This window comes from Hippoglossus stenolepis, chromosome 4, assembly GCF_022539355.2.
Source record: "Hippoglossus stenolepis isolate QCI-W04-F060 chromosome 4, HSTE1.2, whole genome shotgun sequence".
NCBI lineage: Eukaryota > Metazoa > Chordata > Actinopteri > Pleuronectiformes > Pleuronectidae > Hippoglossus > Hippoglossus stenolepis.
This window is the reverse complement of record NC_061486.1, coordinates 10591256-10604557: the sequence shown is the minus strand read 5'-3', so window position 1 is coordinate 10604557 and position 13302 is coordinate 10591256. Positions and strand designations below refer to the sequence as shown.

Sequence of the window (13302 nt, the reverse complement as noted above, 5' to 3'; positions counted from 1 at the left end):
CTCCACAGGGTCAAATAAGAACAGCTGGATCTTGCAGTGTCATTGTTTTGTCGACTATTGCGCCCCCCCCCCCCTGTTTAGCTCAGAGACGTTTGTCTGAGTTCAGTTGATAAGTGATGAGAGGAAGAGGAAACTGCAGAGAGAGAGACAAGTGCCCTGGGACTCTTCAAACTGCTGATGAGGTGGATAACACTTTCACAGATATGGTGGATGTTGTTTTGCACAGCGGTGACTGACAGTCTATTCTGCTCTAGTTTTCCTGTTAAATAACTTTACCTCCATTCTGAATCATTATTAAGGCTGAAATTAAGGATTATTTCATTGTTGATTAATGTGGAAATTATTTTCACAGTCGCTGTTTCTTATGGTCTAAAGTGAAATGTATAAACGTCAGGTTTTGTCTCAGCAAAGTCCAAAACCCAAAGATGTTCGGTTTACAACAGATCCTCATAGTGGCGACACTTTATTTATTTTTCAGCCCCTGTCTCTCGAAAGCGTGGAGACGTTTTCGGTTTGTCCGTCTGTCATTCTGCCTGTCCCATGCTTTTGAACACGATATTTCAAGAATGTCTTGAGGGAATATTTCAAATTTGGCAGAAATGTTCACTGAGACTAACGAATTAACTGATTAAAGTTCAAAGGTAATGTTGGCCTCGTAAGTCTGTAAATACATTGTATGTAGCCTTTCTAGTCCGTTGATCAGATAATTGATAAATTGTCTAAGGATTTCCACCTTAATTACGTAATTCTCCTAATAAATGGAGAAAAAGTAAGTTGGGTGAACTTTATTGACACTTAACTTGTTATAAAATCACAATTCACTGAAAAACAGGGTAACACTTCAATCATTCTACTGTTTACAATATTCTGTAACACATGATGTACTGTTTGTAGAAAGCAGTTATTTGAAGACACCTTTAAGACAAACAGCACATCTCAGTCAACTTCTTTCTCCTCTTCTTCACATGAGGCACTGGCTGGAAAACTGTTTCAGGTTTAGCATCACGACTCCGACCGCTCTCACACTCCTGATTCTGCTGTTTTTTACATCCGTCACTGTCATCCTGCTGCTGCCCATCTCTCGGCAGGTTATCAATAAGCTCGTACAGGGTGAAGATGCTGAAGCAGATTTCGTCGTAGGCCGTTTTGGCTCCACACTCAAACAGGCAGGCGAAGGCCACAGCGGGCGGTGCTCCAGGTGAGGGGGGCAGCTCCAGATAGGCCAGGTCGGAGTAGGCGCTGGGGCCCTCGTAGATCACCCAGGGACCCCGCCAGCTGTCCGGGTCACGGGGAAACAGGCTGAGGAACACGCCCAGATCCTTGCGTGCAGTGGTCCATGTTGGGTGGGAGTATACTACCCAGGTGGGGGTGAGGAAATCTGGGGGAGTGACGTGATAAGGTGACAAAGTGCTGGTGGAGACAGAAGTGATGTCAGGAGTGGAGGGGATGGTTTGATTGGGGCTGGTCGTGCAGGATGTCCAGTGTCTGGAGCGGTGTGTATGTTGGTGTGAGTGTTGGTTAAGACCCTGGCACACATGTAACGGGGCAGGAAACCCAACAATGCTGCCATGACAACCATTTCGAGGCTCCACCAGCCGCTGCACCAGCTGCCCCTCCTGAAACACAGCCCCATCATCCAGACTGAGGGCCTGCACCCTGTAGCCGAGAGGGCTGCGAGCGTTACAGTACAACACGTTGGTCCCATCCTCCTCGTCCACAGACACCATCTGACACTCCACGCTCTCCGGGCCGGGCACCGCCTCGCCAAATCGCCAGGTTCTCCCATGGGTGTCACTGTGGAAGCAGAAGGCGTGGGGAGTGGTCTGGCAGAGTTGTCCGAAACACTCTTTGCACTCGATGTGGTAAGCGTAGGCGGGAACGAGGAGGCGGCCTGACTTCAGCTGGATACCGTGGCCCGGGCCAAGAGCGAAGGTCGCCCATTCTGCAAGAGAGGAAGGAAGGAAGGAAGGAAAAGGGCGAAGAAGCAGGTTTTGGGTCAAATCTTTGTGAATGTTACTGATGATCTAAAATGAAAAAGCTTAAACCTTAACAGATTTAGTTATAATATTATATTAAAGGTCCATTGGTAAAAATTAAACATAATATTCATAGTGTTGTTTTCATTTTTATACAATCAGCTGAAACTAAGAATCATTGTGTGTTGTTGTTATTTTAGAATGTGCCCTTTATATCTTCACTAAGAGCAGATTCTCTCCTATGGAGTCGGCCATGTTGCACAGTCATGTTACCTGAAGGCCACCATAGTTCTTATACACACATAGAAAGGTGGGGGTGTGGGGAGGGGTATTCACTTGGTTCCCATCTGCAACCTCACTCAAATTGTATCTGGATGTAACATCTTTAACAAAAAGTGTCATGATTTTACATTTTGATATTTACATCTTAAAATTGCAATTTTGTGTGTAATTCTCAGAATTGATCAGAATAACCCAGTGGACGTCTGTTTAAGGTTGAATGTCTTCCTCTCTGACCTTTGATAGTGTCTCCTATGACTCTCTTGGTCAGGTCGGTGACGGTCGTCCAGGTGTCTCCGTCGTCATTGCTGGAGATGTAGCAGAGCCGGGTCACGTTCTTGCCGGTCACCAGCTGATAAGCCTCCGAGGTGTGGCCCAGGACGGCGATGAAGAACAAGTAGAGGGTACCTGTGAACTCATCGTACACCGGGCACGGGTTCATGGACCGGTGGCCCGCCAGGTAAGCAGAGCCCAGGACGCGCATGTCCTCCCACTGCAGCAGGGAAAGGAAGATGTAGTGGAGGAGATACAGAGAGATGATTAATAAATAAGGTGGGACATGAACAAGACAATAAAAAAAGGCAAAACTACCGAGCAACAGGTTTTACAAAACACACATTCAATTTCCAATCCCAACTCTTCAGTCTCTGATTCTGTTTCCTTCATTTATTTTAAATTTAAACAAACTAACACAATATAATCTAACATAATGTCAAAGACTGTCTCCCAATCATTTCCTGTTTGTTACAAAAATGAGACCCAGTCTCCCCCACAATTGATAATAGATCAAATACTAAACCCAAAATATTTTAATCAGACACTTCATTCCAATCATAAGTTTAAAGAATTTACATCAGCTCACTAATATATTTAAATATAATTTGCAATGAACACAAAAAGGTGCTTTTGCTTTTGACTGAGTTAAGCTGCAGCAGATCGATCTGATCTTCAAGTAAGCGCCACCAACCTCCACATAATTTCTGTAGAAAGTGCCTTTCCTCATGACGAGCAGATGAGCCTGGGCGTCTGACGGGCTGAGTCTCTCCTCACAAAAGGCCAGGAAGGACCTGGAGTGGGACAGGTAGAGCAGCGCCGGCACTCTGTACGTCACCCCGTTTGGCTCCTTGTGGAAAAGCACAGACCTCGCTGGGAAATAGGGCGACTTCATGCTCCCTGATGTGTGGACGTTATAGCTCCCACTCGTCTGGAGAGAGGAAGCAGAAGCAGAAGACCTTCATTGAAAACGATCATAGGTTCACAATTGTTTCAAACCTGTCTTAGAATAATAATAATAGTCAGATACACTCAGAAATCTTCATTCAGGCCAGTAAGAGGTCATTTTCTAACATGTTCAGTGTCACTGCAGCTCAGCAAGTCAACACTGTCTGGGGAGAACACAAGAGAGGACATTTCAGGCTAAAAATACCTTAACTATGGAAGAGACACTCTGCATAACGCAGAATATGAACAGGAGTAATGATAACACAAAGCAATGTCTGTCTCTGTGTTCAAATGGATTCACCTGACGACTTGAGAAACTGTGACCCTATAAAAGGAATTTTACTTATAACACTACAGAGGACAAATACAGAAAGAGGCACCAAGAACATGTTAAGTCGGTGAAAATGATTTATTCACTTTAAATAAATAAGAAAGTTGACATTAACACATAGTATCTCCATATGTGTGAAGGTTTTACTGGAAAATGTAAAAACAGCATTATAGGGAGGGCAATATGTGCTGAAATAAATAGGTATAAAGTGTTAGTAAGGGTAATGTAGTAAGTTATGCATGGGAATAAAAAAGATTACATCAGGGTTATAGATAACAAGATTATACCATGAATCACAATATGATTAAATCTCTATACAAATGTAAACAGTAAGTATCTGTGCAACAAGCTGAAGTAAAACATTTGCCCTGTATTGTATTGTACATGAGCGGTTTGTTAACTGTACATGAATGTCTATATGATTCGTCCAAATGCTGTAGGCGTTAGAGGGTGTTACATGGTTATTATACATGTCTAATTAAACTTTAATTTAGGAGACACTGCAACAGAATCTGGTTCTGATCTGTCGTTTTTTAATGGCACTAAACAAAATCTGGAAAAAGTCCAGTTTCTGAAGAAGCTAATTCATCTGTGACTAATGTGGATTCTGTTTGTCATCTCAACCGTTACAGCAGCGTTCACACAGTTTATCTGCCTGTTTTACATTTTCAGTCTGCTTAGACCTTCAATTTAATTTAATCACAATTCCCTAAATATGAATACAGCTCCAAAAAAGATGCCACATACCTCAAACGTCGGACATTACATGTGAGTATGAAGAAAACGCATGTGGGAGGAGGAGCTGTGGAACTGACAAAAAGTGTTGACTTTGAATCGACCACAAACTGTGAAATAAAAAGCTGACAAATCTACACTCACAGCTCATCAGTGTGTATTCATATGCTTCATAAGAAGTTCTCCCTAGATAACATTACATATGGAGGATATAATGCTCAGGTTATGAGCAGAAAAAGGCAAATGGCTGCAGGGTACTTACACCGACAACGCTCTGTGAGAACTGCTGCTGCTTTGTGAGGACATAGTGTATGTGTCAGCACTTGAATTTTGGGTTGACAGTGTGATGTGTGTGTGTGTGTGTTTGGGTGTTTTGGGGGTGAGCGGTGTGAAAGCTATGGCCTCTCTCTTCTCTCCATCCTCTATTCACTGCAGCAGTATGGCACACTGCTCAATGACCCAGAAATGGACCACACTCATCACATCTACAGCTTTGGATGAATCAGATGAGAGCAGCCATTGTGGAGGTGAAGGCCGGACGGGGACACACACTGAACAATGACTCAATGATGTGTCCTCTGTGATTTTCTTTTTCGTGTTCCAGAGAATGTGCATGAAATAATGCTCAGTTATTGTCATTGCAATACTGCTGCAGCTTGTATTTCACATTTGTCCATAGATTATTTAAATGGGCCCAAATAATACATTATACTCATGGGGTGTACATACATTATGTTTTATGGGATCACAGAAAAATGTTGAGGCTAAAACAATGAACTATTCCTTTGTAATAATAATTAAAAACTATTTAGACTTGTTATGAGTGACTGACTTTTGCCAATGGCTCATTAGATATTGAGCAACTAAAGGTGGCTCTTTTACATTTTATTTTCTCTATACATTGGTAGGGAATTGTTTTAAATATTGCATGGAGATCAACCATCTATATACGAGTTATAACATGGTTATAGATCTACATTTGTAAATGTTTACTGGTAAGTATGAAATGATTTTGGTCCAGATGTCCTGCAGCCAATTTCCAGAGGTGTTCAGATGGGATTTTCTAATTGGAGCCTAATCAAGCGGTTTTAATTTTATTCTTACACATGTTTTTATTAGTAAACTCATTTAGATGCTACTGTGCTGAGGAGACTAATGTCCAACACTGTGACTGTCAGGCAACACTGGGCTATGATTCCCTTCAATTAGGCAACAATTATCAGTTGAATACTTCAGGTTATATTATCAGATTGTAGTTGAGGTAAATGGTAAAAAAAAATCAGCTATTCTTTGTTGGAAAAAATAGATTTTTAATGCTGCCTGAAAAAAATTGCCTGTCAGACTCCACTCTGGGAAATGTCTATATATAATTGTGACGTAATCACCCAGCGCCTCAGCTCCACATGTCTTCCTGCTGAAGTTGATGCTGCTCTCGCTAAGGTAAATTCATTCTTTGGTTGTTACATTATCGATAATGTCACAGGACCGATATAGATGATTGATTATCTGTCCATCAACATGTTGGTCACCGCAGGCTGAGCTACAGCTAAACGTGAAGCTGCATGTCAGCTCTTAGGCTAACGAGCTAGCCTAAGAGCTAACTGTGTTTAATCTGGTTTCACGTTTGTTTTCTTCCTCTGCTTCTTCAGCACTTACGCTGGATACTTGGTCATTAATATGTAAACTAATGTAAAGCTTTGTATTTGAGTTTATTCCTATTTAAAGACATAGAAAGTGCGTTTTAACTTGTCAATATTCCTTTTTACACCATAATGCTTATTTTCTCTGTAGTAATATTTTTTTACGTTCAGCCATGTTGATCTTCTTCTTGTTAACTTATATTTGAAGGGGTCACCATGGCCAGGCAGTGGTCTGAGGGCCACTCCACCCCCATCCTGTGCGTTGGAGCTTCTCCGGGTCCTGAGGGCCTCCTCGCTTCAGGCTCCGAGGGCGGAGAGGTGACCGTGTGGAGCCAGGAAGGGACCATCATCGGCAGGCTCACCCTCCCTGGTGAAGAGGACAGCACGAGTGTCGTGTTCTCACCTGCGGCTCCGTGTCAGCTGTACGTGTCTCACGGAGATGCTGTGAGCGTCCTCGACCCCAGGAACCTGAGGGGCCCCGTGGAGGAGTTTCAGGGCGCGGGGGAAGAGGAGATCAATGCTTTAGCTTTAAATGACACAGGCTCAGCCCTGGCGGTGGCCGATGACTCTGGGGCAGTGCGGGTGCTGGAGCTTCCTGGGGGAAAAGTGTCCAGGACTCTTCGCAGACACACTAACATCTGCTCGTCTGTGGCTTTCAGGCCTCACAGACCCAACAACCTGCTGTCTGCTGGACTGGACATGCAGGTGAGGGAGACGAGAGTTTGTAAAGAATTCATGTCATCAACTTCTGTTCCATTTCTCTCCTTAATACTTTTAACTTCTGTTGCTTCAGGTGATGCTGTGGGGTCTGCAGAAGACTCGCCCTCTTTGGACACTCAACCTCCAGGACATAGCAGAGGATGAAGACGATCACCAGCAGCGTCCTGGTCAGCTTTTTAACCCACCACTGGCTCACTGCGTCTCAGTGGCGAGCTGTGGGAACATTGTGGGTTGTGCAGCAGAGGACGGTCGGGTGCACCTGATGCGGATCGGCAGCGGCTCTAAATTGGAGCAGCAGGGCGCAGTGAAAGCCCACAGTCAGGGAGCCTCACAAGCCCACTTTGTTCATTTACCCTCCCACCCGTACTGGCTCGTCACCGGGGGGAATGACGGCCAAGTCGCCCTGTGGGATCTCAGTAAGCACCCAGTCGTGGCTCCAGAGGGAAAAGCCCCACCTAGAGTGGCCCAACGCAGGAAGGGTAAGAACAAGACAAAGAGGAAAGAACCGTCGCAGGACAAAGCAGAGACGCCACTGAAGGCTGAAGCAGAGAAGGAAGAAGCTGAAGTGGAGGAAGAAGCTGCAGAGGATGTGACCTACGACAAGTCTGGGCCCAAACTGAGCATCAGTCACGGGGACAAGGTGAACTGGCTGTGCCCTGCGGTGCTGAAAGGAGAACATTGTGTGGTTGTAGCTGATCAGAGCTGCAGTCTGACTGTCTACCCTCTGTCTCATCTTTAGAGTCGTGCACTTTACACCATGTTCTTAAAGCTCTTGTTTTGGTCATGGCTTTGCTTTATTTTTAGTTTATTTCTCAGATTATGTGTGTTGCTGTTAGGACCACTCACTCAGCTGCTGCACGTAATGAGCCTTGTTATATTGGAGTATTGGTAAAACAAGATGTTAATTAAGCTATAAAAGTTTATTTTGATGAGTAAAGTTATTAAAGAGCCAATTATCCCACTCAAAATAAAACAATCTAGTAACACAAAGGATGATGGTTTATACAACTCGTCACAACTGTGACAATGAGTTCTAAGCCGTGTCAGAATTTAGGAAGACACCTAATGGTAGGATAAGATTTGTCTGGTCTAAATGATCTGTGGCTTCTAATTGTGATGTCAGGTTCTTTCTCTCCTTTTAGTCTGAACTGAGGGCAAAAACCAGATATGACAGGTTGTCTTGGCAAAATATCCTGGACATAAACTGTAAAGTAGTGGATAGAAGATAAAGCTGCTGTAGTGAGGTCCCATCGATACAGACTCGACCAATCACAAGTCGTTTCACCCTATTTTCATAGCATTAAATAACTAATTAAAAGCAAACTATCATTTATCAAACCATCTTTGAGAAAAAACATTTTTACCTGTATTTTGATTTTTTTGTTTACTACATGTCCCATCCACTAATATGGATGAGACAGGGTTTGTGACCAATACGATAGCCAGCCACCAGTGAGTGATCAAGATGCTTTGGCCTCACTGTTGGGTAGCCGACATGTGGTTAATCTTTATATACAGTCTATGAATTAAACGGTGAAGCACCAGTATTGTAAGTAGATATTTACAGCAGAGATCAAACCCCACAAACACACTATTTAATTTAATCTGTAATAGTTTTAATGCTATCTCCACTTGTTTGATTTGGCGCAGAGGGGATTCAGTGTGTGTGGTCCCATAAAAGTGTTTGAAATGTACTTTGTTGTGTGAAACTGGATTCTTTATATTTTCTTTAATGTTGGTGGTCTGTGAAAATACCACATTAGATGAAAAGAAATCTGCTTTTCATGTTTTACCAAGTCTGATGTGTTTTATAGAATTAAAAGAGGACGTGTCCCAATCCTAACCGGGTGCCATGCAGAAAATAAAGCAGAGTGAAGTGAAAGACGTCTGAAAACACAGAAACACTTTTTAATTGCTCTGAGGAACATTGGTGCAGTTTTTGAAATGAATGTGATGTAGCATCTTGTGAACTGACAGCCCACAAATCCCTCATGTAATTATGCTATAGAGCCATGAAATCTTTTTCTGTACATGAGTAAATTGTCTTTGCTGCCTAAGAATCTTTACAGGCTGAATCCGTTTACTGTTATACAGTTAAACAAGTCTGACTGTATTTGTACCGTATAACACTACAGCACCATGGATTTGGCTTAACTGACACTGGAACCTTTTTCGTCTGTTACCCGCTGGTCGCCATCAAGCATCAAAACTATACTGTCTGTTTTTTAAAACACGCTCAACAACTACAGACATTTCATTCTTTTATGACTTGACAGATTCATACATTCATTGCAAATGAATACATTCATTGCAAATTCTTCCACACAAGTAAACCATCATTCTTCTGCAAACAAGCCAAACACTTCTCTTTAAGAACACTAGAAAAAAGGCACAACTCTGACTGTTCAAATTGATGAATAAATGCAATTCACACCTGTTTTCACAGGTCAGATGAGCAAAGACATCTAGAAAATGCTAAATAAACTGATACTTTCTTTGAACTGCAAACCACAAATGTATTTTCTCAAAATCCTTTAAAGCCAATTCAGATAAAGCGTTTTAAATATAATTGTTCACAGTAAGATATGTATTGAAGAAGCACACGGTCATTTCTCAGCACTGCAGAGCAACCTGACACACAGCTCCGAGCTTTCAGTCTTTTTTGGTGTTTTCTCACTGAATATGTCTCAAATGTTCTAACTTTAATGTCATGTAAGGATAGGACCATGTTTGACTCCTGTCAGACCTCCACCGAGATCGATTTGTCCCTCTTGATTATTGAGGAGACAGTGGACACGGGGGTGATCAGATCTTAGGTCTGTGCCTCGGAGGATGTTGAGTTACTCGTTTTACAGCTTAGCCAGGCTTTTCTCCAAGGTCTGGATGTCCGCCTCCCCCTCTTCACCCTTGCTACCGCGGGCGCTGCACTCCAGGAACTCCACCTTCACGGGCAACTGGCTGAACTCGAAGTCCTTGCCCTTCTTTCCCAGATACATGCTGCCACCAATGGAGCCATCCTGAGAGCTGAGGGCTGCGGAGCGAGTCACCCGCAAGGTGTTCCTGTGGGAAGATGAGACAGTGATGAGCGTCTGGATGGATTATAAACCTACAAGGTGACTGGTAACTACGGGATTTAACATATTTGTCACGGGATATTACTCATTCTATGACAGCTGTTTTAATATGTATTTAATGGCTTTGCAGGAGCTTTATCAAGTCTTCACCAGCAGCCTGTTACAAGCTGGAGGTGTGGTTTTTGAAACAAGGAACCAGGTTAACCAGATACATCCTATAAAACAGATAAACAATAACAGTGAATTGAACTCACAGTTCCTTTTCCAGCTGCTGCTGAATCAGTTTAGCTGATTTTGCCATGGTGATATCTACAGAACAAAGACATCAGTGAATGAACAAGTAGTTTCAGGTGCAGGGTGAAACGTTATTTTGTTCGAGAAAGAGCTTCTTCACCTTGTTTGTTGCACGCCACCAGGATGGCTGGAACATTTCTGGAGATCACAGCATCTGTCAACAGGACGTACAGGAACTCTGCCACATCCCTCACCTCCTTCTGGAAGATGGCGCTGTCCACTACAAACACGATTGCTCTGAAGAGATAGATGACAAGAAAATATTTAGATATACTAGAGCAGTAAAACTGAGCAAGAAACTTAAGCAGCAGCTACTATTATAATTTTATACTATTTTTAAGGCAAGTAGGACCAATTTACAGGGTTTCAGATAGTTTCAACAACTTAAAGTTAAGACTTTTATATGAAGGAATATCAGAGTCCCAGAAAACGTACACTTCCCTATAATTGAAGATTAGGTGAAGAAGTCTAATAGAGAATAACCCTCGAGGTGCAACATTATCTCAAGTTACAGAGACAGTGGATATCCATAATGTTTCCCTACGTCAGTACACCGAGATAAATTATGACCGGGGTGTTTGTAGACTTTCGTAGACAATTATCAGTTCCATGTGGTTTGTTGTTTTATTACGTCTATCTAATATCTAATATCGTTGCGAAAGAACTACAACAAAAGAGACACCATAGACTGCTGCCAGAAAAATTCTCATAAAAAAAAAAAGTATTTTAAAGCTGGACAGTAGCAAACCAAACTAGATTTAAATGAACGTTAACATAATTAAGACCTACTCAAACATATTCAAGTGCTAGTGTGTATTTATTTTTACATATTTAAAACTTTTTCAGGCCTAAAAGTCAAAGTAGTGAACTCTGCAGACGCGCTGAATGTTTGATGATTCCACATCTTCAAATGTAAGGACCATTACTCGGACACTGAGAGTGTGGTTATACATTGTCACTGCTTTCTGAGGTTTTAATTGACTATAAATCATAAGAAGTCAACACATTAGTGGATATTTGTTTGTAATTGTTATTTCTGGTTGTCCTGTTCTCACCTGGCTGCAGACTTGAACTTCTCCAGGTACTGAGGGCGAAGACTGTCATGTCCCGGCAGGTCTATGAGAGTCCAGGTGCAGGCCTGGACATATGGGAGGGAGACAGGGGACAACTGTCAACCAGGCTTCACCGTGAAAGAAAGGGATGAATAACAATGGAGGACTCACCCTGTCGTTTTTAGCTTTGTACGGAGCACTGCTGTCAGTGATGGAGGTCTGTGTCCGCTTGAAGTTCCCTGACAGCAGCTGCGGACACACGAAAAGCACAGAAGCATCAGTCTCACAGTCTCACACAGTCTGGCACCAGCAGGTCGCCCCGTCACACACACAACGTGGCGGGTTAGCTGCAGGGACTCACCCGGCTGAAGAGCAGCGTTTTCCCGGAGTCACACAGTCCGACCAGCAGCACAGAGCTGCGCACAGTCTTACTGCTCAGGAAGTACTTCAGAAACACTGACGAGAGAAAACACAGAGTTTAGTCACTGACTCGTTTTCACATTAATCCTAAACCACTGATGTAAGTTAGCAAAAAGCTTCAGTTTGAATGACTTCCGCAGAGAAAGCTGTGCTGCTGACAGTTAAGCTAGCAGTTAGCTTCCTCGCTTGCTAGCTCACTCAAAGGTTTTGAGGCGCTAATTCCCTTATAAAACAAAAACCATTGCACAATAACAAAGCTGAACCTCCCGGTTACACAACAACAGCACCGCTCTGCAGCAACACTTTGTAGCCGAGGGCAGGCTAACGCTGTGGGCCTGGCGCGGTAAGCTAACATTAGCATGCTAACTTACCACAGGTGATGACAACAACCGCCAGGGTGACGATCAGCGCGATGAGGAACACCGGGTCCTGCTCCTCCAGCTGCTGCCGGAGAGACTCCATGTAGGGTTCAAACGGGTTGTCTGCCATTTCCATTTCCACCTCTGCCGTCTCTCCCATGTTTCCCCCGGTGCTGTCTGCCCCCATATGCCCGAGTAAAGCTAATCGCTGCCCTGCTACGAGAGTGGGACACGTCTCCTTGTGTCTGACGGCTGCACAGAGGCTGTGGAGTCAACAGGGGGCGCTGCCGATCAGCACATGTCCAGTTTATTCCCACTGTTTGTGGTTGAGTTTTGGAAACGGTCAAAACAAAACCAGGAAAAAATACATTCATATAATTTGATTCTCAGATTTTGTTCTCATTCTAAGTTTATGAGCTGGACAGTTGCTGGACTTGCTAAGTTTGATGTAATAAATCTAAAATCTGGTTCATAAAATCTAAAGAATGAGGGAAAAAACAATCAATCCAATTTTTTTTGTATAGCCCATATTCACAAATCACAACTTGTCTCACAGGACTTAACAAGGTGCGACATCCTCTGTTCTTAACCCTCAACTAGAGTAAGGAAAAACTACCCCAAAAAAACTATTGACAGGGGAACAACAAAAACGTACTACTATTACTAAGAAAGTAGTGAAATATCAAGTCAAATTATAGTTCTAAATACATTCATCGTATTTTCTACTTTTTTGTTGCCACTTGGCTTCCATATATATGACATTTAACTATTTGGAAAATAGATTCAGACAATGGTAGCCAAAATGTATTGTAGTTCAAATACAAAGTCAAGTCCAAAGTCAAGTCCAATTATTCCTTTCCATCCATTTTTAATATTTATTTAGGTAGAAATGGGTTTCAATATTTCATATTGCTATATGCAAAAAAAAAATATTTCAGACATTGGTCGCCAAAGCTTTTTGTAGTTCATCTGTTTTGAAATATCAAGTCAGGTCAAATTACAGTTTTCAACAAAATAATATGTAGTGTTTTTGTCATTTCATACTTTTCATCTATTTGTTTCTACTTTTTTGGTGACAATGGGCTTCCGTATCCAACATTTACTTGGTAAAAACTTCAGACATTGAAACTGAAAGTAAACAAAAGAACGCACATTCAAACTTGATAAACACTACAGCTGCTGGACAGAAGTGACCTGATGA

The 13302-nt window shown here is 42.6% G+C and overlaps 3 protein-coding genes across 4 annotated transcripts; 1 reads left to right on the top strand and 2 right to left on the bottom strand.

Annotated features, from left to right (window-relative positions):
• Positions 1-917: 917 nt before the first annotated feature.
• Positions 918-5368, bottom strand: neu4 (sialidase 4). Of its 2 annotated transcripts, XM_035154716.2 has the most exons (4): positions 4555-5368; positions 3223-3459; positions 2493-2748; positions 918-1942 (listed from the first exon to the last, which is right to left on the bottom strand). In XM_035154716.2, the coding sequence occupies exons 2-4, from the start codon at positions 3421-3423 to the stop codon at positions 918-920; spliced, it is 1482 nt and encodes a 493-aa protein (XP_035010607.1). In that variant the 5' UTR covers positions 3424-3459; positions 4555-5368. The 2 variants fall into 2 exon arrangements, with proteins under 2 accessions (XP_035010607.1, XP_047195549.1); XM_047339593.1 differs by lacking the exon at positions 4555-5368 and having other exon boundaries at positions 3223-3871.
• Positions 5369-5901: 533 nt separating this feature from the next.
• wdr53 (WD repeat domain 53) lies at positions 5902-8784 on the top strand. The gene is made up of 3 exons (XM_035154568.2): positions 5902-5982; positions 6391-6887; positions 6976-8784. The coding sequence occupies exons 2-3, from the start codon at positions 6399-6401 to the stop codon at positions 7639-7641; spliced, it is 1155 nt and encodes a 384-aa protein (XP_035010459.1). The 5' UTR covers positions 5902-5982; positions 6391-6398; the 3' UTR covers positions 7642-8784.
• A 4-nt stretch (positions 8785-8788) lies between these two features.
• On the bottom strand, positions 8789-12385 carry srprb (SRP receptor subunit beta). Its single transcript, XM_035154570.2, has 7 exons — positions 12114-12385; positions 11684-11778; positions 11494-11571; positions 11326-11408; positions 10371-10507; positions 10231-10285; positions 8789-9962 (listed from the first exon to the last, which is right to left on the bottom strand). Exons 1-7 carry the CDS (start codon positions 12286-12288, stop codon positions 9752-9754), a joined length of 834 nt encoding a protein of 277 aa, XP_035010461.1. The 5' UTR covers positions 12289-12385; the 3' UTR covers positions 8789-9751.
• Positions 12386-13302: the final 917 nt, after the last annotated feature.